The sequence below is a fragment of the Agelaius tricolor genome, unplaced genomic scaffold (assembly GCF_023055355.1).
Source record: "Agelaius tricolor isolate 1412-34295 unplaced genomic scaffold, bAgeTri1.0.p SCAF_20, whole genome shotgun sequence".
NCBI lineage: Eukaryota > Metazoa > Chordata > Aves > Passeriformes > Icteridae > Agelaius > Agelaius tricolor.
Window position 1 is genome coordinate 11,301,183 of NW_027269280.1, and position 27,759 is coordinate 11,328,941.

At 48.7% G+C, this 27,759-nt stretch overlaps 1 protein-coding gene across 4 annotated transcripts; it reads left to right on the forward strand.

The window, feature by feature from the left end:
• Positions 1–27,759, forward strand: ADORA2A (adenosine A2a receptor). Of its 4 annotated transcripts, XM_071445613.1 has the most exons (4): positions 394–517; positions 7,693–7,811; positions 14,074–14,949; positions 22,135–27,759. In XM_071445613.1, exons 3-4 carry the CDS (start codon positions 14,600–14,602, stop codon positions 23,093–23,095), a joined length of 1,311 nt encoding a protein of 436 aa, XP_071301714.1. In that variant the 5' UTR covers positions 394–517; positions 7,693–7,811; positions 14,074–14,599; the 3' UTR covers positions 23,096–27,759. The 4 variants fall into 4 exon arrangements, with proteins under 4 accessions (XP_071301715.1, XP_071301712.1, XP_071301714.1 ...); XM_071445614.1 differs by lacking the exons at positions 394–517; positions 7,693–7,811 and adding an exon at positions 1–237; XM_071445611.1 differs by lacking the exon at positions 7,693–7,811 and having other exon boundaries at positions 376–517.

Below are 27,759 nucleotides of genomic sequence, written 5' to 3' on the forward strand. Positions count from 1 at the left end.
AGCTGCAGCTTCCACTCGCTGGGTGCGTTTTCCAGCCTGGAAAGAAGTAGATGCTTAAAATAATGTAGTGAGAAAGCCCTCCTCCCCTCTCCTCCCCTCTGCCCTCTCCCCTCTCCTTCTCCCTTCCCTTCTCCCTCTCCTCTCCTTTCTTTCCTCCTTTCATTGTATGCAGATCGAGTCCGGTCAAAGCGCGCCGCTGTCACTCGCCGGTCCCTCACGGCAAGCCAGGACTCCCAAGTAAGTTCCGCCTCTCCCGCAGCCCGGGATGCTCTCCGCGCTTTCCGTGTGGGTGCCGGCTCGCCGCCGGCCGCCAGGTAAAGCTGCGGGGCGGCCGGGGGCCCATCCCGCGGCTCCCGGTGCCGCTCCCGGTGCCGCTCCCGGTGCCGAGCCCGCCCCGCGCCGCCCTGCAGGGGGAGCCGCGGCGGCCGCGTCCTGCGCGGAGGCGGGAGCGGAGCGGGGCAGCGCCGGCACCGCCGCACGGCTCCGGGCGCGGCCGGAGCGGAGCCCCCGAGGCCAGGTGGGTGAGGCCGGCGGGGCCGCGGGGAGGGGCGGCGGGGCCCGGGGTGCAGCTCCCGGGGCGGAGCGGGAGCTCCCGGCCGGGGCGGGCGGCGGGGCTCGTCCCGCCGGAGCATCCCGAGCGCGGCTCGGTCCCGGCCCCGGCAGCCGGGGCTCGGTTTCCCTCACGGCGTCCGCGGCAGCCGCGGCCCCTCTGCTGCCTGTCCCGCGAATTTGAAAAGTGGCCGCCCGCTGCCCTCTCGGTGCAGCCGAGCCCCCCGCCCCAGGACGGGGCGATTTTGGCCGGCTGTCGCTTTCTCCTGCCCCGGCTCGGGTGGTGTTTCCCCGTGGAGCCGGTGCGTTTCACTCCGTGCTGGTTCCCGACTGTCAGTCCCTCGACACACCCCCGCGCTCCAAGATGTTTGCTCCGCGGATCTTCCCTCAAACATCAGGTGCTGGACTTTGCCTCCCTGCAGCCGCCCCTCCTCGGCCTTCCCGTGGATATTTGTGCTTAATGATAAAATAGTGATTCCGGGGGAGCACCCTTCGTCCTGCAAACTTCTCTATAGTGCTTTCAAAGGAAATTTCTATCCGCTTCATAGTGTTAAAGGGAAAAGGGCAGGGACTGGCTCCAAACCTGTGCGGTCTTGTCCCATTGCTTGCCCCAAAGCCCCATCTCTGCCCTGTCTCTGCCCAGCAGCTGAAAGTTTCTCAGCAGAGCCCCTGTGCCCGGGAGCGCTCAGCCTCGGCCCCCGCGATGGAGCCGGCCCTGCCCTGTGCCCTGTGCCCTGTGCGGGGAGAGGGCGGCTGAAGGACGGCAGACGGGCTGCGGGATGCGGGCGCAGGGTTCTGAGTGCCAGAGGTGCGTTCCCATCCCGCTGGGCCGGGGCTGGTGCGCGGTGCCCTCGCCGGGGATGCTCCCGGGAGGAGATTTCTGCATGGTCTGAGAGTCCCGGTTGCTTTATTGCTCTTTTGTGCCCTGTCCAGGGTGAGTTTGGGCGGTCTCGAGTGCGGGTTTTGCCATGGCCTGGAAGGACGGAAGGTGGTTGAGCACCTTCTTCAAAACTGCCTGGGGCACTGAGCCCACAGAGAGACAGGAAGGGTTAACTTAAAGAGAACAACATGACTCACTTGGTAAATAGTTAATAGAATTGCTGTAACTACTTAAAATGATTTTCCTAAGCAGATGGCCAACTATTAGATAACTCTGTCTTTGGATGTATTTGTTTTCAGGTTTCTTATCAGGCTTGTAAGTCTCAGGCACATGTAACTCAAGAACTGGAGTAATTGATAAATTCATTCTTCTGCATGAGGGAAACTAGCAGAGAGAGAAAGCATGGTCAGCCCCTGCAGTTAGAGACACCCCTGGAGCATATTGCCCAAGTGAGGTAGAAAAACATTAGATAAAGTGACCAGCAAGGATGTGAGAAATATTTCAATTGAATTAGGTCTGTTGAGGAAATGCCTTATTTTGAATCTCAATAAAAAAATCAATATAAACATAATCATGTACCACAAAAACCTATGGAAACCAAATCTTGTCTAATGTGGCAAATGGATTAAATTCTGAATTAACCAGGAAAGCTGTGAACCTCTGAATTTGTAGAGAAAACATGTGGGTACAAACTGCAAACATGGATGTGTGTACCTAAAATAAAAATGACCTATTGCAGGGTGTGAAAAAAAACCAAAAAAACCAAAGGCAAGCAGGTCTCCTTTTTAATGGTAGCCATGTGGTACATTTGTAATTTTCATGTGTATATAATCTGTGTCTTTCCATATGTACTTTTATATATAAAAAATAGAATCAGCATGACCCTGTACCAGGTCAGGGGATGTTGGCCCAATAATGATGTTTTTAGCCTCTCTCCTTCTATCAGTGGGTGCAAAAGGCACCAAAGGTCTGGGCTAGAAAGCCTCTGCCAGGTCTCCCATATTTGCATTTCTGTTTTTGCTGGTATTTTAATAGGGTGTTGCCATAAGGGCTGCTGCTGCTATTGCATTTGAATATAATCAACTTTTGAAAGCTCTTCATCTTTTTTGTTCAATCTTCAGTGACAGATTTTATGTAGAGAGAGCTGTGTGCTTAATTTCTCCTGAGAACCACTGGGAAAAGCTCAGCCCTGCAGAAGGTTTGGGGGGAATCTTTACTCTTCCTTTCAGTCCCGTCTCTCAGAAGGGTCTGGTCCCCCCTTGTTTTTGAACCTGGCTGCTTTTCCATTTGGTGTTGAGGGAAAGCCTCTCCCTTCACCACTTCCTTTCTGCCTGGCTGACTGATGGCTGCATGATTTCTTGTCTGCACAGGATGTTTAAGGTTTCACAGATTTCTCACCATTTTCGCTGTGCTTCAGCTCTTCACTGGGGTTTGACATTTCTGCCCACACCAGGTGGGACAAGGCACAGAGTGGGGAAAGCCTCTGAGTTCTGCACAGCTGGGAGTGAGGTGTTCTCCATCCAAAGGCTGGTGCCAACATCTCTCTTGGTGTCCTGCAAAGTTTGTCCTTGTCTTCAGCTCAAACAGATTCTGGCTCTGCTTGTTCATTTTCTCATTTGATCTGGATGGTGATTAAATCCCAAGTTTGTTCTTTATTGTGTGATTTCCATCTGAAAATGGAGATGGGCTATTAAACTTTTTTTTTTTGGTTGGACTCTAAAGTAAAAACCAGGAAAGAGATCTTGAGCTGTGTGTCAAGGAATCAGAGAAGAACCTCACAAGTCAGTGGAGGGTTGTTCCCTTTTATCAGGATATCTGGTATTCAGGACCAGAAGGTTTGGTTGCTTCATGGACCATCTTCAGGTTTTGCACAGTGCACCTGAACAGCCTTGGTAAAGCTACTTGAGCAAAACAGCACCAGTTCCTTTCCTCTCTGCTCATTTCAGAAATGCTGAGGAAGCTGCCACTTAATGAGATGCTTTAGTTTGAATATTGAGGGTTGGACTGTGAAGAACTGGCAGCATTCTCTCTTGGGAGGGCAGATGCACAGAAGGTTCTTCAGTTCCTTCTGTAGTCAGAAGATGCCTCTCCCTTCACAAAGGTTGCATCTCTATCAGGGATAATTATTGGTTGTATTGCACTTTTTTTTTTTTTTTCCTGCAGTAGATCTCTGTAGATCAGAATGGACAGATGGCACATACAATTCTCAATTATGGAAAATATCCTCAGGAGGCACTTGGAGGTCATCTACTCCAGACCTCTGCCCAAAGGCAGGATCAGCTATGGTTTGCCATTCCTGACATCTTTCTCCATCCTGCTCCTAAAGACCAGCAGTGGAGACTCCTCACTTTCCTGGTGTGCAGGAAATACCCTGATTCCAGCTTAAACCTCCTTTGCCCTAACTCATTCTTCATCCTGATCACAGTGGGCAACCCACAGGCAATCAGCAAAGAGTATTTCAAAGCACTTCACCAAATGCAGGTATTTGGCAAATGCGAGTGGGTAAAGGTGTGATCTCTCATTCCTCAGCCTGGGTCCTGGGGCTCTTGCTCATGGGGATTTTTACATTTTTGTTTCTTCAAAAGTTACACATTTCAAGCCCAAATAAAGTAATTTTATTACCACTACAAAGGCAGCTGTGGAAGACGGGGTTTGAAGAGAAATGACAGCTACAAGACAAATTGTATTTATCTTAGATGGTAAGTCAGGGGTTGCATGCAGTAGGTTTATCACTATCTGACAGGTAACAAGATAAAGTCCAGGTGTTACACAGGGATGTGGAAAGACTTGAAACAGGAATAAAGAGTACTTTACAAAGCATTTTTAGGGAACATTTGCAAACAATGCATCTGAGACAATGGAGGAGTTAGCAGGGAGGGAAAGAAACTTCTTGCAGGGCTGATTTGAGCCAGGGGGAGGGAAAGGCATGCCGGGCTGAGGGAATCTTCCTGTGCCTCTGTGATAGCAGGAGAGGAAAGGGGGGTTTTCCTGGAGCTTTGGAGACGTGACGGGTGACATGCCGGGCTCCTGCCTGTGTGTCCATTAGCGTTTGTGATTGCTCCCAGTCGCAGGGGGAAGGCAGCGGCATGCTGCTCCTTGCAGCCTGGGGCTGTTCCAGCTGCGGCAGGCTGCCGCACGGCATTCCCCGTGTCCCCGTGTCCCTGTTCCTGCTCCCAGCTCCTGCCGTGGGCCTCGTCCCGCAGCTCCCCGGGGGGATCTTGGCTGGTGGAGCCTCTGGAAGCCGCCCCGAGCCGCGGGTCCCGTCCGAGCATCCCCGGGCAGGGGCAGGAGCGCTGCTGAGCGGAGCCGAGTGCGAGCTTTCAGTGCATCCCTTCGGGCATGGTGAGCTTTGCACTTTTCCCTGTTAGAAGTTTGCTCATTTAGTATTCAGACCTCAGAGTCTCCTCTGTTTTTCTCCTGGCTTTGCTTTGTTGGAGATGTTTTGGTTTGGGTTTGTGCTGTCGTGTTCTCCTCTTGTTTCTTGTCTCCCCTTTTCCCCCCCACCCTCTCATTTTTTCTAACTAGGGCAGCATAAATGTTTCTGCTCTCTCTGACCATTCTCTAATATTGGCCTCTTATACAAATTCCCCTTCTTGTGCTGGGAAAGTCCTCAAAACCAGCCCTATCATTTTGGTTATTGAGTTTTCCCCAATAGAACAGGACTGTCAGATCCTGGTATGAATCAGCTGTTGAGCTTAAGGACTTAAGGGAAGTAGGTGTTTAAATGTCATATTCTCTGATAGTAACAACTTTGGTTTCAGTATAAGATCCATATACTTGGGCACAGGCTGGGATTTTCCATAGGAAACATTCCCCTGGATAAAAGACAGCTAAGAGGTAGGCAGCTTTTTACTAAAATCTTCAGAAGAGAGGCACGTGATTGAAATGGATTTGAATAATTGCAGTTTCCACATACGTCCAATCCACAGATCAGTGCCCAGCTTCAATGGGATGGTGGAAAATCACAGACTGACCTGGGCTGGCACCAGCACCATTACAGCTCCTGCAGCATGTGTGGGGAAGCACACTGACATTTCAAACGTTTGTAGAATGTTCTGCAGCCCAAATTTTGGCAAAAAAATGACCCCTGCTGATGGCTGCCTAGAGATATCCCAGAGATAATCTGGGACTGTTCCTGATAATCCCAAAATGCAGGCCTCTTTAGCAGACCTTTTAAAACTGAGGCACCTAACTTTGTCAAACACCTGAAAAACATTAGGACTTTGTTTTATGTCATCCTGTGTCTTATGAAATGTTGAGGCAAACTTTGCTTGACCATTATGATTCATTTAGGGTTCTTGTTAACTTTCCTCCCCTATTCCTAAAGGGAAAACTTCCTTTTCCTCCCTGTGGCCATCCTACAGCCCAGCAGGATGATTACAGCAGGCAAGAGATGGACACAGTCCACCTGGGAGAAACCATCCTAAAGGCTTGGGGAATCTGTTCTGAGAGCTCCCCGGAGTCCATCTCTGTCTGATTAACATCTTTTGTCTTTGGAGTCAAATGTCACAGTCCCCAAGGAATTTGCCTTGGGGGTCTTTTTTGGTTTCTCCTTGTTTGGCAAGGTGTGAGGATCATGGTTGTCATGCATTTGAGAAACGATCACAGGTTTCTTTACAGATGGGCCTTTTCTATGATGTCTTGTTGTGCAGGGACTGTAAAATATCTAAAGTTTTCACAGGGCAGGAGAGCCACTTGCCAAGGCTGGTGGAGGGATCTCTGCTGTAGTGGGGTCCTGACAGCCTCTCTTCCTCTCCTCTCTCCTCTCCTCTCTCCTCCAGCAGCTCATGAACAGCAGCAAAGGCAGGGAAAGGTTTTCTGAAGTGATTTCCGAGCGGCTGCTGTTCTCCGGGTGAGCTGTGATGCACAAGGACAGAGCTCGGTGGTGAGCAGTGTAATTTCCCCAGCCCTGCGCTCTGCACCCCGGCCCGGCCGGCGCAGGAAGCGGGAGCGGCGCGGGGCGGATGCGCCCTGACCGCAGCGCAGGGGCTGGGAAATGTTGAACTGCGCTGAACTTAGAGGGAAATGACAGGAGGGCTGGGGAGTCCTCACAGCACCACACCGACACTCTGCATCGCTAACAGTGAGGCTGGAAGTTCTTAATAAATAGGATCATTGTCAAGGACTTGGGGAAAACCCAGTCCCTGTGAGTTCGTGCAGTGTCGCTGTGGATGGCGGGGACAGTGGAACTGCAAGTCACCTCCCAGGGGTGACAGCAGTGTGGTGCAAGTCACAGCAAGGGAGAGGGAATGATGCGGCCTCCGGGCGTCATCAGAGCATCCACTCCTTATCCACAGAGGCTGGCAGAGTCCTGAACATGTCTTAAATGGCTCTGAGGCTGTGGCCAAAGCACTGACAGGATGGTGAGACTGACCCTGAGCAAATAACCATTGGCAGTCAGAGCACCTTGCAAAATGGATGAGGGAAGGTTGCTGGAAACAAGCTCAGGGGACAGAAGGTTTGCTGTTGTGGCTTTTGCCTGCTTTTGGGATGAGCAGTGTCCTACAATGCCTTCATCAGGATGGGATGGACAGCTGGGGAAGCATTTACAGTTACATGGAGAGGGACAGTAGAGTCACATTCTTCCTGCTGTGGAGGGGCGTTGGTTGACCTGCTACAACAGCTCTCCCTGCTCTGGGGTGAGTTTTTGTTTCACCATCAGAGTTTATGCAAACACTCCTGCAGCCTGCAGGACAGCGCTGGAGGGAACAGGAGCAGGGATCACCACGGGCTATGTGGAGAGATAACCTGCACTTAGAGAAAGCAAATGGGGTTTGGGAATAACTGGATAAAAATGCAAGAAAACGAACAGATGTACCCAATTCTCAACTGCCTGTCTGGAAACTTCATACAGAAATGAGAGGCTAAGTCACATCTGGAGAGAAGTCTGCTCCATTATTTTAAAATAGACCAGAATGGATGCATTAGCAATATGATAAATATCTTCAGAGTAAATTCTTCCCTTGCCTGTATTCCTCAGTGGGTCACCTCTTCTTTATATTCTGTTTCCTCATTTCTCTTATTTTGTCCTTGAAGGAAATGCTCCTCATGTGTGAACACAGCTGGCTTTAGTAGGGCTGTGAGGAGGCAGGGTTTGAGTTCTTCCCTCACACAGGAAAGGAAAACTGGCTCCTCAGAGACATTGTGGATGATATTGGCAGTAGTAACTTGTTTCTGGCCATGGTACATGGTTTTAATTATGCTTTTTTACTTGTCTGCCTTATGAAAGCCTATCCAAATGCTCTATTTTTTTTTTTTTTTAGAAACACCACATAGATAAATGAACATCAGCTGTCCTGAGTACAAAAAATTTGCTAAAAAATCCAATGTTTTGGTGTCTTTTGGCAATACATCATGATGCCTGCTGCCCAGCGAGACTTTGGTGAGCACAGGGGAGCTGTTTTCCCTTCTGTTTGTTTGGTCTGGCTTATTTAACTGCTGGTCATTCATCCTTACTTAGTTTTGCCCTCCTTGGCTTTTTGTGACCATTAGAATTGGAATAATTACTGTGAGGTTTTTTCCTTGCTTTTTAAACATTTATAACATCCACTTAGGAAAAAAATATGGTCAAATGTGTTTTGTTCTAATCTTCTGCTACCACAATAAAAATGAATCCACTTCTAGCCCTTGGAGGGCAGGAGGCAAAGCTGCAATATTGGTTTAGGATTCGCCATTCCTGTCAGCCAGCCCATCTTCCTTGTTGTCCAGTGGGATTTCACTTTTGGGGCAGTTTTGTTTTTTAGTTTTTTCCTAATGGGCATGAACAGGAGGAGAAGAGAGGCCCAGGACAGGCTGGCAGGGTGTGGTTTTGTCACAGTTTTGGCTGCTGTCACTGGTGCAGCAGTCTGGGTATCTCTGGTAAATCAGCCAGGACTTTACAGCCAGGTTCACCATGCTTGTGGCTGGAGCACAGCCTCCTTTCTTGGCCTGCACTGCAGCAGGGATGGAAATGTAAAACAGAATTGTTGCCCCTCTTTCCCATTTTTAAACTGATAGACAAAGTTCAGGCACAGTACAGGTCTCTGAAGAGCCATTTCTTCTGCCTTTCACAAGTATGTGAAGGGAAGGTTTTAAGTCTTGGAGGGCTGTTGCTTTCCTGTAAGAGGGGATTACACCAAATTTAGCAAAGCTGAAACTCTCATTTTACTTATTATTTCAGGAGAACTTGCAAAGCCTATCCAGAAAGCTCATTACCCCACTGTAGGTTTATATTACAGCAGACTTCACTTCCCAAGAGGAGACAAAGTCTGTGCTTCCAAAAATCCCTGGCCTTGCATTTTTGCAGTCAGAGCATCAATGGCTCAGATGATATTTTGGATAAAATCTGAAATGGTGCCTGGAAGGGTCAGACTGGCATGTGGAGCCCCTTGATAGAACAAAAAATTCCACACCTGCCCATGTTCTGCACTTGCAATGGTGTCCATGCAGGCAGGGGTGCAAGGGCCTCCAGGGAGGGCTGAGGCAAAGTCCAAGTGCTCCAGGTACCTGAAAACCCAGACCATGGTGTGCTGATAATTTTGCCTGCTTTGTTTCACTTGTACCCTTTGTTAACAAAGAGCAGTCTAGAGGGAAATAGTCTATTATTAATATTTAATTTCCTCCTATTACTGTAAGCAGATGACCTAAAAGATCATTTAGGCAGCAGCCAATAATAAAGCAAAGAGAGGAATCAGAGAATGTATGTCTTGGTTGGGTGGGTGATGCCTCCTTCCTCCTCTCTCCTGCCCCACCCAGCCCCAGCTCCTCATCCTTCCATGGGAGGCAGGGCTGGGGATGCTCCCCCAGCTGTGTGTGAGCACTCAGGGACCTGGGGAGCTGCTCTGTGTGAAGTGCTCATAAAATACTGAGCTACAGAAAGGAAACCCTTGAGCAGCACCGAGAAGTGCTCCTGCTGCCTCCCCTGTCGTGCTCCCCCAAGGACACCTGTTTTCAGCATGTTTTACAGCCCCGGTTGTGCTGCAAATTTGTGTTCTGCCTGTGAGCACATTGGCTCCGTTTATTGACTTGATCCTCTGAAGTGGTGGGGAGAGACAAGATTTCTTGGAGTCTTTGATTTAAAAGATAGGGAGATTCTCTTTGAGCTGAAGGGATTTCAAAGAGAGGATAAAAACTGACAAGCATCTCCCCCTCCAGGCTTTGGAAAGTAGGAAACAAATGATTTAGCAGCACCAATGTTTCTGCTTAGGGCCATGTGTGAATTCAAGGATTCTCCCTTAGGGAATTAGGTAATCTGCATGTGGCTGGTACCTGGGAAGGGTCATGTCAGGAGGAGATGCAAGATTGTGATCTGTGCAATGGGCCCTGATGAACCCCCCCCTGGCCCCCTTAAGCTGCCTGCTGCCTCTGCTGGCCCATCCTGGAGCAGGCACAGAACCCCTGTGGGGCCAGGGGAAGCTGCAGTCTGTCACCCAGTGCCCACAGGCTGTCCTGGGTGCCCTGAGGGCTGCTGAGCATCTGCAGCTTTTGCTGACAGGTGAGAGGAGCTGTCAGGCTGAGGTGTCCCAGGCACTGGGAGCCTGGCAGGCACAGAGGCGCATCTGCTCTGCAGCAGCTGCCAGAGCCTGGGCAGCCCAAAGCTCCCGGGGCAGGATGGGCTCAGCCTGCAGGGCCCAGAGCAGCAGATGAGCTGCTCTGAGCTGGGTGGTTTGAGCCAAGCTCTGGCCAAGGGCTCAGCTCCATGCTCTGGCACTCGGGAGAGAGAAGGGGCAGCACCTTGGTCCAAAGTCAACTGGAGATGCCAAACTAAAGCTTGCTTGGGCTCTGCTGGTGAATTGCTTCATGGGAACGTGCTGTGCAGATGCTTTATTGAATTTTCAAGGAGGAGTTTCTCATTGGGACTGAAATATGAGAGAGAACAGAGTGTTCCAAGTCACTACAAATGAACAGAGCAGCAGGTTTACAGGTTTGTGAATGACAAAAAAGGTTTATTTAATAATGGGGGAAGGCCGGAACATAGCCCGGGGTATCAAGAAGGAATTAACAAAATAAAACAAGGGCTTATGAAGAAATACTAATTGTAGCTGTCCAGCCTGTTGGATGATACAGGTTATTTTTCTTAAGTTTCAAGAAGCTTGCCAGGCTGATCCCTCAAGGGCTCGAGATGTTAAATATACACTTCCCCAGTGAGTAAAGCAGATTGTTAATTAATTTTTGCTTACTAGGCCTGATTGCTGAGCCTTTGGGTCTTGCATGCAGTAGACAATTCTACAATAAATTTAATTTTGCCTCTGGACCTACGTCATCTTCTCTGGGTGGTCTCTATTTCATTTTGTCCCTGTGCAGTGATTTCTAGCTGTATAAGCAGAAAGACCGAGCCTGTTCTTGTTGTAAAGCAAGTTGCACACACTCCTGAAATGGAGATTTGTTATGTCAGGTGAGCAGTACAGCAGCTGACACTGTGAGAGAGGGATGAGGAGAGGTGGGTGAGCTCAGGTTGAGCATGAGCCCTCCTGGGCTGTGGCACATTCTGTCAGCAGCAGGTGAGGCTGGGCTTGTGTGGTCAGTAATTGGTTTTTCTAATGTCAGTGGCTACTCAGCGGCGCTGAAGCAGAGACAAAATGTTGTTTTGTCGTGGCTGGGACACCTGCTCAGCTCCAGCCATCTCTCCCCTGAGATGTGCTGGCTCTGCAGAACTCCGAGTGTTTTCCGGCACATCTGAGAGCAGAGGGTGGAAGGACATGCTGTCCTTTTCTGGACATAACATTCCAATTGCTTCAGAATAAATGACTGGGGCTTGGGATGAAGAATCAGGCCACTCGCTGTTTGTGCAGAGAGATGGAAGCAAGAGACAAACAAACTCAGAGATAAAAAATTCCAATTCAACATGAGGCCATGAAAGAGTCAAAGTAGAAGGTTAAAAGCTCTGTTGTGTCAGAGAACAGTGTGTGATGCAGCTTCAGGTTCCAGCACTGTTCTTTTTCGGGTTCAGGCAGAGGTGTGGGGAATTTCAGCTCTGTGCTGAGCCATTGGTATGTGCACAAGCTCCACAGTGATGTTGGTAACTTTCCTCCATGTCCTGCTGGAGTTTGAGATGAGCCAGAGTCAGGTTAAACAAAAATGCATTAAGGATTAGTATGGATTCATGATCCTGCTGAAGGGAGCTCTCCAATGGGGAAGAATATGCAGTAATTTTGCTTTGATGCTCTTCACTGAGGTGAATGTGAACATGATGGACAAGAGCAGCACAGCAGGACTGTAGGCAAATCCTCTGAGCACCAGGGTTAAGGTGCCCAGTTCCCAGGCTGGCTCCTCCCAAACAGGGCTTCCCTCAGTTCTCCTGGCTCCATCTCAGACGAGCTTCTGGGGGAATTATAGTGGCTCTAGCAGTGGTTTGGGCCCAAGTATGTCAGAGTAATTTGTTAAATTTTTCTAAACTTAGCCCTGGAGTTTGCTGTGCTCTTGTCCTGCATGGTGAGGTGTGAGGCTGTGGGAGGTGTGTGCTCCCACTCTGTCCTGCTGAGGGGCCCAGGGGCTCACACCCACCTCAGTCTCAGCCATGTCCTGCACCCCCCTTCCTCTTAAGAGCCTATTTTGCCCACTGCTTCCTTTGTTAGGTTGTTTTTTTCCTCCTACCAGCTTTTTCCTGTCTTTTTTTCCTCCCTTCTTGCTCACACACATGCACAAAGCCTTGTTTATTTCTCATCCTGCCCCTTCTGTTCTCTCTGCCTCCAGATCTTCTTTATTTCTGTCTTATATTCATTCTAATCCTCTTCCCTAGAAGCTGGGCTGGAGGATGAGGTTTCAGTGTCACTGCTTTGAAACAAACCTGTTGGGATTTGTAATGGACAAGCAGATCCTTGCAAGGGCATATCACTGACATCCCTGAAATCCTAGAAAGTAAAAGCCATCTTTAGGAAGCCACCGAAAAACTGAAGGTTTTGCTGTAGGAGCACAGACAATATAGAGAGTTCTTGGGGGTTTTCTTTTTTAAAAAAGATTAAATGGATGATCTTTATCTTCCTCTTAATAACTAGATCACACACTGATCTCTTCTGTTGATCTTTTCCACTAAAACCAAACAAAACACAGAAACAAGATAGCTGAAGGTAGAGAAAAGCAAGAGTTTTGAAGCATGTCCAAACCACCAAGAATCATTCACTTTCCTTTCAAATGCAGCATTAGCAATAGAGCTCTAAATCAATGAAAGGTCTAAAATTAGATTATATTCCTGAGATCAGATGTGAATCACAAGTTAATCATATTTTCTTTTATTATCACTGTCTTTACCCTTTTATTTTATCCTGAGAAATTAGGTTTCTGACTTGAAAACAGAGTGAACTGTGAAGGCATCAAACCCTGATGGGTGAGACCACGCCAGATCACCTGTGGATGGGGCTCAAAAATCTTGTGTTTTGGAGGTTCATGTTGCATCCAAAACTGAGCTCAGTGATTTATCAGTTAGAGCTGTGTTTCTCTCTCTCCTAACCCTCTGATGTATCAAGCTGTTTCTTAAATTAATGAGAAAATATTATTGCTAAAGCTTGCTAAATAAGGTTTGCAACCCACTCTGGAAGTGACAGGCGAGGACAGCAAGCAATTATCTCTTGACTGTGGCACAAAGCTCAGGGAATTGTGTTCTCCCTTCTGTATTTTTAGCTGAAACTGTGGTGAAATGCACCCATATCTGAAGCAGGGGTACGAGGTGACCGGCAAGGGCGTGCAGGTGATGTGTATCTGCTGGTATGAAATGCAGCTGCAGGATTGTTTCCTCACAAGCAGCAGCAGCTGTAGCCCCAGAGCTGTGTGCAGGACAGTGCAGGAGCTGGAATGCAGCCCTGAGCCATGGTGCTGGCACTGTGTCCGTGTGTGTATTTCTGGGAGAGGTGTGTTTGGGTGGGCCTGGTTCTGGCTGGTTGTAGGAGAAGGATGATGCTGTCCTGGATGCAACAAACACTATGGACAGTGCAGGTATCATGAACAAATGGTTTGCTTATAGGATAGAGATTTACATGAACAAAAATAATGGAGTTGCAGGAGGGGAAAGAGTGAGCATGGTCAGCAGGAGTGTCCTCAAAGATGTCCCTGACTGAACACCTTGAACACTTCTCCCTGCCCTGGATCTTGTTCCAGTGCCTGGATCCATGGAGGCCAGACAGGTGTGGCACAGAGGGGTGACCACACATGCCAGCAGTGCAGCTGCCCTGTGGGTGAGGGCTCCTGTCCCTGCAGAGCAGCAGTTTTGTGGTGCAGCAGTTTTGTGGCAAAGCACGCGAGGGTGGGCAGCACGTGATGGCTCAAACGTGGTGTTTGCCATCAGAGGGAGACAGGTGTGTGTGAAAGGCTCCTCCACCTTTCCCCTGTGCAGCCTCAGCACTTGCCAGGACATAATTAGTGGGGCTCTCGTGTTTCAGGGCGGGCTGTGGAGCAGCTGCTGAAGTGCCAGCTCAGTTGGTAGCCTCGAAAACAAAACGTCCCTTGTTTCTCATCATCACCACTGTGAAATGCTGCCTTCCTGAACTTGGGTTTGGCCCTGCAGCTTTCAGGATAGACAAAATGTGAGAATTTTGCCAATAATGTATTCTTCTAGGTCTGTGTAATATCCGTTATCAATTTAATGTGCCACTTTAATGAGATTTTGCTTTCTCCATCTCCTCTGTAGAGCTGATTACTTAGTCTATGTGGTTGGTGTTTTCTTTTCTTTTTAGAGGAAACTGCAAGTGAAGAAGTTTAATGTTTGCTTCAGCTGAAGAGAATATTTCCCAAGTCCTGGTGGGAAAAGGTGAAAAAGAGGACCAGAGGATGTTGCTATGGTGTGGAGATGACAGGAAGCCATGACTAGAAGGGGGATTGTCAACAGGAAACAAAGCACCGCAGCCAATGTGGCACTGCTGTACAGTACAGCTGCTGTGCTGTGCTGCCTGCTGGACCCTGAGGCCTGGGGAGCACTGTCTGTCCCCAAGAGAGATTCTCCTGTCCATTTATCTGCTGGAGCCTGAATTATTCTGCACCTGGTTAATCCACTTTGCTGGAGCTGGCAGACCCAGGGGTTCTTTTTCTTGACACCATCTACTGTAAAGTCCTTGAACAGCCATGGGGAGGCAAACGTGTGTGTGAGCAGCTTTCCTGGGCTGGCAGCGAGCCCTGCAGGGAGCCCAGGCAGCTTTGAGGGGTGCTGGCTGTTGAGGGCTCTGCAGATATGAACGCTGAGCTCTGGGGCTGGCTGTTCTCACCATGCTAGTACATGGGAAGGACGACTTCCTCTCAGACATAGCCTACATCATCCTGGAGCTGATCATTGCTGTGCTGGCCATCCTGGGCAACATCCTGGTCTGCTGGGCCGTCTATCTCAACAGCAACTTGCAGAACGTCACCAACTATTTTGTGGTGTCCCTGGCTGCTGCTGACATTGCTGTGGGGGTGCTGGCAATCCCCTTTGCCATCACCATCAGCACTGGCTTCTGTGCCTTCTTCTATGGCTGCCTTTTCATTGCCTGCTTTGTCCTGGTCTTGACTCAGAGCTCCATCTTCAGCCTCCTCGCCATCGCCATCGACAGAATCATTGCCATCCGAATACCCCTCAGGTAAGCAGGGGCTGGGCTGGGGAGGTGAGGGCTCAACATCCCTAAAAAACACAGGTCTGGAGATGAATCAAGGAAGGAAAAGTTAAATGAAGATTGGTTCTTTTTCTCTTGTATTTTGAAAGCAACTTTTCTAGGTCCTAAAGTCTGCCTTGGCTGGTGGATTTTCTGCTTGCTTCCTTTTCCTGTTCTTCCCTGTTCTCCTATGGTGGGTGTCCATGGCATCACAGAGGTGCTGCCTGGGAGCTGCCACTCCATACCCAGGCAAGCTGTGCCCTGAGCTGCAGCCAGAGGCACCAGAGGGATGGTGCAGGGCAGGAAGGGGGTGAGGTCAGCTTGTCCCCGTGGGGAGCAGGGGGCTCTGCCTGAAGCTGCAGCAGCTGGGCTGGGCGGAAGGAGGTGGGGTTTTCTCTCAGGAGTCTGTTACATGGGAAGGGAGAGGAAGCAGCAGGCTACCAAGAAATGGGCTTTAGGAAGGTTTGGACTGGCTTAGGCACTGCCTCTGGAAGCACAGCATGGGCTGGGTCAAGGTGGAGGCTTGTCCCACCCCACGCCTGCAGGTGGGGATTTTTGGTCTCTGCAGTTGAAAGAAAGGAAAGGACATTTTAATGACTAAGACTGGCTGCTGCTTGGTGTGGGACCAGGGAGGCTGGCATGGGACAAGGACAGGTTTTGTCACACAGGCAGGGGCTGCTGCTCAGTTCAGGCTGGCAGGAGCACGTTGCTGCAATGGGCTCCGAGTGCCCGTGGGCGCGAGGCAGCCCCGCGCTGCTGCCACTGCTCTGAGGCACTCACTGAGCTCCAGAGATGGGGAGGAAGCTCTGGAGAGGCTGCAGGAGAACTGTAGGAGTCTCCTTCCTTCCTGTCTTGTCCTTAGGAGGATGCAGCACGCTCTCAGGAAAGGAGAGACCGCCTTCGTCTCCTGAACAACCAACTGTGGCTGCAAAAATGGAACCAATTTCTGATTTTTATGCTCTTGAGTTTGAGATTTTGGACATCCTCACTCTTCTTGAGCTTAAATCACTTTTGCTGATCTGTACAATTTTTTCTGTCTCTTCTGAGTACTTTGGTCATGCAGCACTTGTGTCAATTAACACAAACCTCCTGTTCAAAACCAGAATGGGAGCCCTGGAGAGCGGAAATTGCCTTTCCATGTGGATGGACCAGTGCAGCCAAGTCCTTCCTGAAGCCTCACCTCAGCAAGTTTGTGCTGCTCTAACATTGTCTCCAAACCCTATTGGTCATACCTGTTACAGCCTCTAGTTTTGATGTAGATGTAAGAAATAACTGTTCCATTCCATTGCAGAGAAAACTCTGTTGATAATAGTTGCCTATAAACTGGACTGTCTCCACTTTTCTACAGTTCTGCTATAGATTATTTCAGTTTATAAACCAAAATAATGATAAATGGTACAAGGAAATATGTTGAGTAGCCCCTGGGAGCTGCCTCTGAAATGGTTTTGAGAAGGGCTGATGTCTTGATTTCATCCCTCACAAGGTAACTCTGAGGATGTCTGCTGACAGTTTAAGCACTCTTATTGCTAGAGCATGACTTGCCAGGAAAGAGAGTTTTAAAATCTGGATTTCTGCCCACGTTTTGGGCTATCACTGTAACTATATTGTCTTGAAAATGTAATTTCCTGGAACAGCCAAGGTAAAGAGTCTTTTCAAAAAACCAGACCACATCAGTGCTGGGCATGACACCGGTTTCTTTCACTATCTTGTTTTGGAAAAAACAGAGCACACCCTCGTCCTCCCCAGGAACAGAGGGACTGATTGGATGCAGAAACCCACAGGTAAATCCATGGGTTCCTCCTCCTCTCTGTCCTCTGCTGTTTGTCCTTTCACAGCAGGAGTGATGTACTTGTCAGTTGTGTTTTGCCTTTAGAATTTATGGATGAACAAGCATTTATAGCCTCAGATATGGTGAGAAAGTGAAAGCTGATTATCTGAAGAGGAAAATGTGGTATAATTTAGATTGCCCACATCCTCATGTTTTTTCTTTTTTCTAATAGCTGTTTGTGTCAAAAAGGGGTCAAACAATTTGATGGAAAGTTCTGCCACTAACAGTGTGTTGTTTTCACCTCATCCTTTAATACCTGGGAAGGCCCCTTCTCCTCCTCACAGGACATGAAAGGTACCAGCAGGTATTCCTAATATTCATTAGCTGAATAATTAATAAGCCAGACTTCCTTCACTCTAGGGAAACCAAAAAGGGCCAAACTTGTGCTTTATTCTTCTGTTTCTCTTTAAATATTTCATGTCTGATCTGTCCTAATGAAGGTAACTCCACATGTGGATATGTATTCCCACAGAAATAAACTGTCAGTATTAAGAAGGCAGAAGAATGGGTTTTCTGATACTGCTTGCTTTTGGACCCTTCAGTACATTATTAGTTACCTTTGAAATTATTTTTTTTGTGGAGAAGATACCCTCGTCCAAAAGATAAAATAGATAAAAACTAATTTGTGAATATCTTATATGTTCTGCCTTTCATACAGTGGAAACATTTCATAGAATTTGGTCTGTTTTCCACAAGTTCTCAAGCACTTGGCTGAATTCTGCCAGGTTTTATACAAATGTAACACTCTGCAAGTGGCAGTAAGGCACTCCCAAGGAAGGGAGCCCGAGCCATTGTTCACTCTAGGACAAAGTGAGGCTCTCCCATGGCAGGTACCTGAAAACCTGCACTGGCTAATATCAAACCCCAGGTGCTCTGGACAAAAGTGGCTGTGAGTCTGAGCCCCAGGATGAGGCCCTGGGCCAAGGACAATTGCTGCTTTGCAGGCTCCGTGGTGCCAGCCAGGGCTGCGTGGGCAGCGTGCCCAGCCGCGTGCTCCTGGGCAGGCTTTTGTGGAAAGATATTCCCAGGGAAGGACAGGTGGCTCACTGGAAAGAGAGGGGAGATTTTCCTTCCTGCAGCCAAACAGAGGAGTTTGCTGAGGTTACTGAGGTTGCTGCTTGCTCTCTGTGCTGGATTCAGGCACGAAGCACATGGGTCACACAGTGCCCACTGCAGGTCCTTGCCTCTGGTGAAATCTGCTTTTGCTGCTGCAAGGCTTCTCTGGGGAAACATTATTAAGGTGCAGCTCCCTAATGTTTGGAGCTTTGGGACTGATTTTTCCCATGTGGTGGTGATTTAAACTGCAGTTCTGAGGTGGCATTGGGATGTTTTTCTGCCACAGGACGTGAAGAACTGGGTTCCCAAAGTCTAGGAAGAACAGGGGAGATGAACACCAACCCTGAATAAAGCATAGGATGTGCAAGGGACCTTTGTGCTGAGAACAGCCTGTTTCAGTAGTTGCTTTAATTCCCTAGAGTCCTTTCTGAAATGCTCCTATGTGAGCATCTAAACCAGTGAATCAGGGTTTTAATGTTTTATTGCCACTTTGAGCCATATGTGGATTTATTTCTTTCCCTGCTCACCATAAACTTTTTGATTTTATGGCAGGCATTTCCTACGTATGCTCATATGTTAAATAGATTTAGGGTGGGTTCAGCCTAATGTGGGAACAGAGTAATTCCCCTCCTTCTTTTAAATGGGCACAGCTTTGAAAGCAGTGCCTTCATGGCCTGCACAGAACTTGCTGTTACCAAGGTTTTGTTCAGGAAGCTGATCACGTCACAAGCAGAACGTGTCTGCCCATCATTCCTGCTCCTGCTGATTAAAGAGATAATGCTGGGCACCTGTGCCCACCTGGGGGCCTCCCCCCTCTCCATAGCATGGAGAAACACCAGGATCTGTTGGTACCTGGCAATAGAGGAGGAAGGTTCCAGATGAGTGGTTTGGGAAAGGTTGTTCAGCTGGTACATGTGAAGGTCTCAGTTTGATTTGTTCAGCTGGTACATGTGAAGGTCTCAGTCTGATTTCTTGCCCTGTCACGGATTTTCTGGATGATCTGGGATTGCCAGGGTCTCTCATTTCCACATACATGTAATAGGGATTGAATCTCCTGCTTGATCCTGTCCCTGATGGCTGCAGCTGCCTGAGGTGTGGGCTGGTGGGTGCTTGGTGAGCAGCATTTTGTAGTGATTTGTTGAACACCTTTGAGCAGTGCCTGAATGCAGATCAAAGCCCTCAGCTGAGCATTAGGGTGATGCAGCGTCTGAAAAATGCTCCACAGCTGACAGAGGATGTGCAGTGCTGTCCACCAAAGGAGGGCTGGACACTGTGAGGGTGAGTTAGGCCAGCTACATATCACTCAATGTATTGAAGGATTTTAACTTCTCCCTGAAGACACTCTGGACAGACTACCAGCTCTGTCTTCCACCCAGCCTCAGAGGATTCTTCGTCTTCATGGCACAGAACTGGTCCAAGGGCCCAGAAGTGGCACATCCACAGCCAGGTTACTCTAGGCAGCCCAGAGGAGCTGTACATTCACCAAGGGCAGCTGTTCTCCTGCTCCATTTTGCCAGCTGGGTATCTGGGAGAGCAGCAGGGCAGGTTGAAACTATTTTGGGGAAAACTTCCACATTTTCATGTGTTTGCAAAAGTTGGGTTTGCTTTTTAGAGGAGACGTGTGACTCTATCCCCACCATGAGCATCCCTGTGCTCTGCACTCATGTCCTTTGTGTCTGGAATTTCACAAGCAGAAGTGGTTGGTTGTGTAGCAAGTGTGTTATTTCCAGGAAGCAGAACTGCTGCTGCACAGACAATCCAGTGCTGCCTGGACACACCAGACACGCTGCAAAGTCACCTGCCAGCCATGCAGACCAGGGGCTGCAGGTGTGACCAGCTCCTTTCAGCTGGTTGTGTCTCCTGCGTGGTGCCAGCCACCCCCAGGGTAGGGGATGTGTCTGGGAAGCCCTGAGGTTACCCTGTAGAATGGAATGGCTTTGGCCTGGCTGTGAGCCTGGAAAGATACTGAGACCAAGCACACAAAGATGTACACAAAGTCTTCAATGACATCTCCAAGTGGAGAAGAGGAAAGAGTCCAGGAAAGCCCATCTGGACTATGATGCTACCTCAGCCAAGTTTGCCTCATGTGGGTCCCAGAAATTAAGCTCTCCTAAACAAATTAACACTTCTCAGTGGGTACCTGGCCAGCACAAGGCCATTGGCTTTGTCACCAGATGCTTTCTGTCCTGACCCTGGGAGATATTGAGCAAGGTGTTATGGACATGCACTGCAGGACAATGCTCTGCAGCTGGGCAGCTGCTTGGGTTCAGTGCTGCTCTGAAGCCTTGTAAAGCTCCTTGCATGGGAATCCCCAGAGGACAAGAGGGAGGGGGAAGTGTGGCGGGGTGTTTGTCTGCAGCAGTAGTGAATGTATTTTTAGTGGAAGGGAAGGGACATCTCTAGTCGTGGGATAACAGCTGCACAATTTCAAAATTCCTCTGACAAGATGTAGCTAATTCCAGGGCTGCAGGGTTTTGGTGGTTGTGGGATGTTTTGGGGATTTTTTTTTTTTTTTGGTTGTTGTTGGGTTGTTTTGTCTTTTTTTGTTTGTTTTTGTTTGTTTTCTTCTGTTTGTTTTGTTTTGTTGCTTTTTCAAGCTTCAAGGGCCTCCAGCCACTCTCTTGCTCCCTGAGTGTACATTTCAAAGCACAGATGCTGTTTTGATGTGTTGATGAGGTCTGAATGGAGCAGCTCTCTGCTACCATTCATGCTGCGCCCTTTGCATCCTTTAAGCACTGGGCAGGATCTGCTAATTGCTGGAAAAAACCTTTTTCTCCCTCAGAATCAGCTGAATCCCTTCCTCATTTCTGGAAGGGCAATTTAGGTGTGTTTTGCGTGCTGGGAATTGTGTGCTTGGCTCCCTTATCCACTTACTCTTTTCTGGTTTTGAAATGCAACTGAGAAAGGGAAATTGGAGCCTGATGGGTCTTGTTTTTTCCAAGGCCCATGGTCAAGGATTAAAGCATGTGCAGGATCTCCATTCTTTGCTGTGCAAAAGCAGCCACTCTTCTCCCCTGTCTTGAACTTGTGCTGGGATAGGAGCATGAACCTGTGGGAGTAATTATTTCACTGGGAGATGGAAAGATTTCTGTGGTTTGTTGTATTATTTCTTGTAATGTTTGTTTTTGGAGAGAATTCTGGGGACAGAGGGAGAAGGAGCACTGGGTAAACACTGGGAGCTACTGTCCGGTCAAATACAGTGTGGGACCCACGCTGCCATGTGGGAACCCAGCCATCTACTTTCCATGCTGAGCATTACCCAGGGAAGGAAATTGCATTGAAATGTTGAACTGCTGCCCTAATTTACATTTTCAGAGGGGAGAAGTGGTGGAGTCAGCTCAGGATTTGCAGTAACCTGTGAGGCCCTGGAAACTGGCTGATAACAAACAAACCAAGGTCTCTGCTGCACTGTCAGATTCTTACATGTTGCTTATTGTTTCTTTCAACAGATTTTGGAAAGTTTGCTATTAGGAGCACTGGCTTCAGGCAGGCATCAATACCTCCACCACTGAGGTCCCTTTGGTGTGTGCAGTGCAGGCCATGGCACACCTGTAGTCAGAGAATTGTCCCCAGCTTAATTCCTCTTTTCTGAGAAAGACATGGGGTCGACTTAGCTGGGCTGGTGAGGAAAACTGCTGACTTGCCTCAGTTATCTCAAGAAGGTTGGTGGTGCTGGTCTTCCTGAAAGTGCCACTGAGGAGCAGAGTGAGATGCCATGCAGGCAATGCCAGCCTGGTTGCTGCAACTGAGCCAGCAGGAATTCCCTGGAGCACACCAGAATGTGGATGCAGGGCTGGTGGCACTGTGCCTCCAGGCTCTTTTGTGCTATTTGGTTTACAGATCTACTGCAAGACAGACCTAACAATTCCATGCTAAAAGGCTGCTCCTTTGTCAGGAAGGAGATGCTGCCTTAGGCTTTGGCAAGAGACCCACAGTGGTCTTCATCAGAAGGGTCAGAGCAGTGCTCTTGGTTATCCAGGCTGCAAGATCTATGTGCACACCCAAGTGGACTGGTGCAGTGAAGGAGCACGGATGAAAACTGAATTGATTTCCCTGCTTTTCTGTCAACTATTCACTGCTTAAAGGAAAGAGGAGGGAAGTAGGTGGCAGACAGTGTCACCATGTCCTTGGTGTGCTGCATGGGTTCTGCACATCAGTGCAAAGGCCCCTCTGATGAAGCAGGTGCCTTTCTCAGTGTCTTCTGGACCATGGGGCCATTGTGAGGTTGTGTGAGTGCCAGCAGCTTGTTGAATGTCACTGACACAGCTCCCATCTCCTCTGCTTTGCAGGTACAATGGTTTGGTGACTGGCTCTCGAGCCAAAGGCGTCATTGCCATCTGCTGGGTGTTGTCCTTCATCATCGGCCTGACCCCAATGCTGGGGTGGCACAAGCGTGCCCAGATCCAAGAGCCGCATTCCAACTGGTCCTCTCCCATCAACTGCAGCAACAGCATGGTGGCGTGTCTCTTCGAGGCCGTGGTCACCATGGAGTACATGGTCTACTACAACTTCTTTGCCTGTGTGCTCCTGCCCCTCCTTCTCATGTTTGGTATCTACTTGAAAATCTTCATGGCAGCCCGGCGCCAGCTCAAGCAGATGGAGAACAAGATGGTACACGGGGAACGTTCCCGCTCCACCTTGCAGAAGGAAGTCCACGCAGCCAAGTCTTTGGCCATCATCGTCGGGCTGTTTGCAGTCTGCTGGCTTCCACTGCACATCATTAACTGCTTTACCCTTTTTTGCCCAGATTGTGCCCACGCTCCCCTGTGGCTGATGTACCTGGCCATTATCCTGTCTCACGCCAACTCGGTGGTAAACCCCCTGATTTATGCCTACCGCATCAGGGAGTTCCGCCACACCTTCCGGAAAATCATCAGCCAGCACATCCTGGGCCGCAAGGAGCCGTTCAAGGCGGGAGCCGCCAGCTCCAGGACTTCCACCCACGGGGGGGACGCAGAGAACGCCAGCATACGGATCAGTGAGTATGCACTGGAGGTGTACAGCAACGGAGAGATCCACAGGGATCCCGAAAAGCAGGACTTGAACAAATGCAAAGCTGCCTTGGAATGGCACCAGAATGGAAATGCTCTGGACTTGGAGACAAACGGACATCTCCCGCATTCCTGTAAAAATGGGATTCTCTCAGACGCATGCCTGAACAGGGAGCTTCACAGTGAAGAGCTAATTGATGCCCAGGTGTCTTACTCAGATCTGGAAAGAGCAGCCTTTGCTGCAGCTGATGTTTCCTGATGAGACTTTCGAAGTTCTCCTGGTAGAATTATTTTTTTTTCCATTGGTCACCTCTGCCATGGCAGAAAGGGAGGCTGGGGGGCGGGGGGAGAGCAGTGTACTCAGATCGCTGTGGAGAAAGGGGTCCATATCCAGGACTGTTGGATGATCCTAAATACCAGCCTGGAGAAGAGCCAAGAGACCACTGAAGTGGACTAAGGAAGGAGGGACACGTTACCCATCAATGACCTGTCACCAAGAGAGGTGCCAAGGTCGAGGATGGCATTCCAAGCTGAGCACTGGGAGACTGCTGATGCAGGGATTTCAGGACATTTTGCTGTACTGTGCCTGTGGTTGAGAGTTGGTTTCGCTGTCTTTACCAATGGAAATAGAAGCGTGGCTGGAAGTATTCCCTGAATAACAAAGAGCAGCTGGGAAGGGCCTCTGAGTACTGTGGCCCTGCAACAAGCAGAAGGGGGGATAGCAAAATCTGTTGTCAGGAAGGATGCCAGGAACTGCTTGGAGAGGGAAGGAATTTACCTGATTGGAACTCTGGATACCTTCAACCACGGCACTTTGTCTTTCAGTTTGTGTTCTTGAAGCTTATACTGCAACAGGTTGCTCAAATGTTTTTTTTTCCACATGATGATAAGGTTACTTTATGTTAACTTATAAAAGATGGGCAAGAGCTCATATCTTTTCCCTGAGTGCTCAGTGTTCCAGATGCACAGGGCAAATATAACCTCTTAGCACTCATCTTTGTCCAACAAATCACCAAAGCTGAGCCTTGCCAAGGATTTCCCATGGCAAAAGGGCTGTTGGCAGGACGTGGTGCTGCAGGCTGTGTCCTCAGGGCAGGGCTGTCAAGGGCTGTGGCTGTGTGAGCTCTTTGTAGAGCTCTCCCCCTGCCTCTGTGCTTCTCCTCCTGAGCTCCTAGAATGCAAATTCTTTCCATGGCCCCAGATGTGTGTGAGGGGAGGTAATATTCCATATTTCAGTCATCTTCATCCTCACTCAACAGGCTGAGGGACTTTTTTTTACTTCTTTCTTGGGATAGAGAGCAATCCACATACATACCTTGACCTAATTTTGGAATTCCAATGAGCTCTATTTAAAAAACCTTTTCTTCTGTGATTTCAGTTTTTTTTCCTGTGAAGCCTGATGTGTCCCTGTGGTGCAGAGCCCAACAGAGGAAGCTCTGGGCTCTGTCTGGTTAGAAGATGCTCCTGCTCTGAGAAGCTGAAAGGTGTCAGTGGTATTGGAACTCAGCTTAGAAACTGCAGTTTCTACTTCTGTAGAAGAGAACAGGCAAATTTGTGCTACAGCAAGTGTACACGTTGCTGTGGTTTGTTGCAGAGGTGTTTCACTGCAGTTTGGTAATTTTCTGGAAGGAAAATTAAGGAAGTCTGGCAGCTCAAGAACAGCAGAAAACCACATCAGCTTGAATTCTACCTGAAGATTGCCTGGGTTGTGTTTTTCAGACAAATAATCCATGTCCAGTACTACCAGCCTTCTGGAGAGACAGGCAGTAGTCCCAGGTCCTACTGGGAAGTGAAAAGTCTGGTAATTCCAGGAATCTGAAGCTTATTCCCTAGCTGAAAACATCAGAAATATCCTCCCTCAATCTAGTTCCTCCTTGTGTCTGTCCATGAACATTTCAGAAGCTAAGGGGGATTTTCATACTTGAGGAAGAGCAGGTTAGGTCTGTGTGTTCTTATTCCATGTTTATTTTATATATTGTGAACTATTAAAATGAAAAATCAGTTTTATTTTGAGGAGAATTTTCTTTTTGCCAGTTTCCCTACACACGTGGGGAGAAGTTTGTGATGCTGAATGTGTTTGAGCATGTAGCTGCTGTGGGCTAGCACAAAGCTTACTGTGAGATGGATACAATGATGTGGCTGCCACCACAGTCCTTACAGAAAGACAGGCCAGTTGTAAAACAATAGGCTTGGTGGTTTAACTGAACTGCTGCTTTCTTGGCAGGGCTCTTGCCCGTGGTCTGACGTCAGAGGAGAGGATTATCCCTGCAGCAGCTGAAGGAACTCTGAGCCATTCCCTGTCACTGATGTCACAGGCAGCTCCTCCACAGGGTGACTCGGGATCTCGTTCCTCCTGGTCCTTCTTGGTGGAATATTTCTGGAGGTTCTTTGTGTGATGGCTTCTCTGACCTCCTGTAACAGTGGCAGAGAAACTCAGGAAAATGGGGGGCTGTTCTCTTCAGGCCTCAGCTGGGAGCTGAAATGTTTCTAAGAATAACACAAGATTACATCCGGCACTCATGCCAATAACAATTAGGTCCACAAAGACCCAGAGCAGGGAAGGAAGTGTGGGAAAATACCAGCATTGCTCATGTGCTGGAACACACACGAGTGCAGAAGTGTTGCCTGCTGAGCTTTAGCTGCCATTGGTGAAGGGATGGTTTGCACTCTATTGGATCAGACTTTCAACAGTTGGTGTGGATTGGTTGCTTTCTATATTTCCTGAGCATCTCTACACCTACTTGTGGCCGTTTCTTGCTTGGTTGCCCCAAGAATCAAGTTGATCTATGTTGATGGACAAGCTTAGGATTGCTTTGCTTCCCAGATTGCTTTCCTGCCCAGCCAGATCACCACGTGAGCTTAGTGACTTTCCACATGTCTTGAATTTTGTGTTGCTGCTTGAGCTGCCCCCAAGTGTATCCAGTCCCTTTCAATATTAGTGATCAGGACTTGAAGTGAAAAGGGTGTGTGAAGGGGTGGGCTGTGTGCAGGAGGAAGGGCAGGGTATGGAGAGGGTGGTTTGTGGAGCTCTCTGCAGTCACAGGAAGGAAGGGATGGCAGCTGCACCACAGGCTGGGCCTTCTGGCAAACACATGGCTGAGATGGACCCTCAGAGGACATTTCTGAAGCAGTTGTGGGGAGAGCAGGAGCCTTTTGAACAGAATTTTGGACTTCATATTTCTTGTTTCCTCGGGATCATAATTTCAGGGCTTCCTGCTTTTTTGTTTGTTTTCCATTAAAAAAAAAGAATAGATCCCATCAATGAAGTGTGCTCTTTCCTTCTCCTGGCAGCTCTCCACTCTTGAGAGAAGTACCTGCCTTCCAAACTTCCTAGGACCACTCATATCCCCATTTTTCTTCCAGCTGGAGAACGTTTAGCTGATCCAGCTGTTCTGGATAAACAAAAATGGTGCCAAGACAAAGGGAAGAATGAGGTGACTATCAGGAGAGGCTGGAGAAGACCTTCCTGAGAATCCCAGGTGCAGTGGGTCCAGAGAGTAGGAGCTGGGGCCAGCAGAGAGTAATTTAATTGAACGAGAACTTCTTGCTAAAAAAGTCTGAAGATGCATAGAGAGATGTGGTGCCTCATTTGGTGTGAGGGCATTCCATGAATTTCACCATTCCCTGAAGACTCTTAGGCTCCAGAGTTTATTTGCTTTATAAGAGTTTTGGAGAAAGCAACGTTTGATCCATTGCCAGGAGTAATTTTACCAAGAGTTCTTGGTGCTCTCTCCTCAACAGGGCACTGCTTTTTGTGTGTGCAAATAAATGCACTCACAGCTGTATCCTGCAGAGTCCCATTTGGATCAGTGATATTTCAAAGCTCTGTGCAAGTTTGAACTGCAGCTCTTGAACCAAGAAGCAGTGTGGCATGGTGGGACAGCTGGGAATGCTGGAGACAGAAAGGGTTTCTCACTGGTCCCAGTTGGTGCAGGTGGACTTGGAGTGACATAGAATAGCCTGAGCCTGTGATCATTTTTGGCGATGCCTCAGGGGATGCTGGTGGAAATGGAGAAGTCTCTAAGGTGTGGGAGACTGGAGGGTCAGGATGGACAGGAACTCTTGGTGGTGAAGGAGCATTTGTAGAGTAGGTGTTTGGGAGGATTTCAGGGGAGCAGGAATGTGCTGGGAGGTACTGAGGGGTGCAGAGGTGATGCTGGCTTGGAGGATCAGCCTTTCCTGGGGCGTGCACAGGGCTGACTTTGTAGGGTCTGTATTGACTGAGGCAGGGATGGTTCTTATGGATTATGTTCTTTCCAGATACATTGTCCCATTTCATGAGCAACTCCAGGTATAACAAATCCCCTTCTGCTTCATGAGCATGGGCCCTCCCTAAACCAAATCCTTCCAGCCAAGTTCTGTGGAAGGACAAACAGGCTGCAGTGGTGCCACAATGCATTAAACCTGCATATACTCTCTGGTGGTGTTTGCTAAGTTCAGCTGCCTGAAAGTCAGTTCTCTCCCAAATTGTTTTGGGCATCAAATTGCACTGAGTCATTTCAGCATTTTTTTTCTTTCCAGCCCTCAGCTTCTGGCTGTCTTTATGGCAAAACACATAAAGAGTAACAAAAATCACCAGTTCCTGATTTGCATGAGAGGTGACTCACCCTGATAGATGAGAATCCCCAGACTGGGGCAATGCTGTGTGTAACTCCCCACCTCACTTGCCTGCTGGGGCTGTTCACACAAGGATGTGTTAAAATCAAGACTGGAACCTGTTGATCTGAGAACATCCATCCCTCCCCCACTGTCTCAGGAGCTGGTGTTCCTGCCCTGTCCTGTGGAGAGGTTCTCTGTGGTGTGCAAACCAAGACACTATGAACACCCCGCTGCACATGCTGTCAGTATGAAACAGTTACTCTTTTAATTTAAATGTTTTATGATATAGGTGTTGTTTTCCCTTTGTCAGTTACCATTGGGGGG

Bases quoted from the DNA above. Each gene is read 5' to 3' on its own strand.
- ADORA2A (XM_071445614.1), top strand. From the start codon at position 14,600: ATGCTAGTACATGGGAAGGACGACTTCCTCTCAGACATAGCCTACATC. The intron at 14,950-22,134 runs GTAAGCAGGGGC...TCTGCTTTGCAG, and splicing joins GCCATCCGAATACCCCTCAG to GTACAATGGTTTGGTGACTG.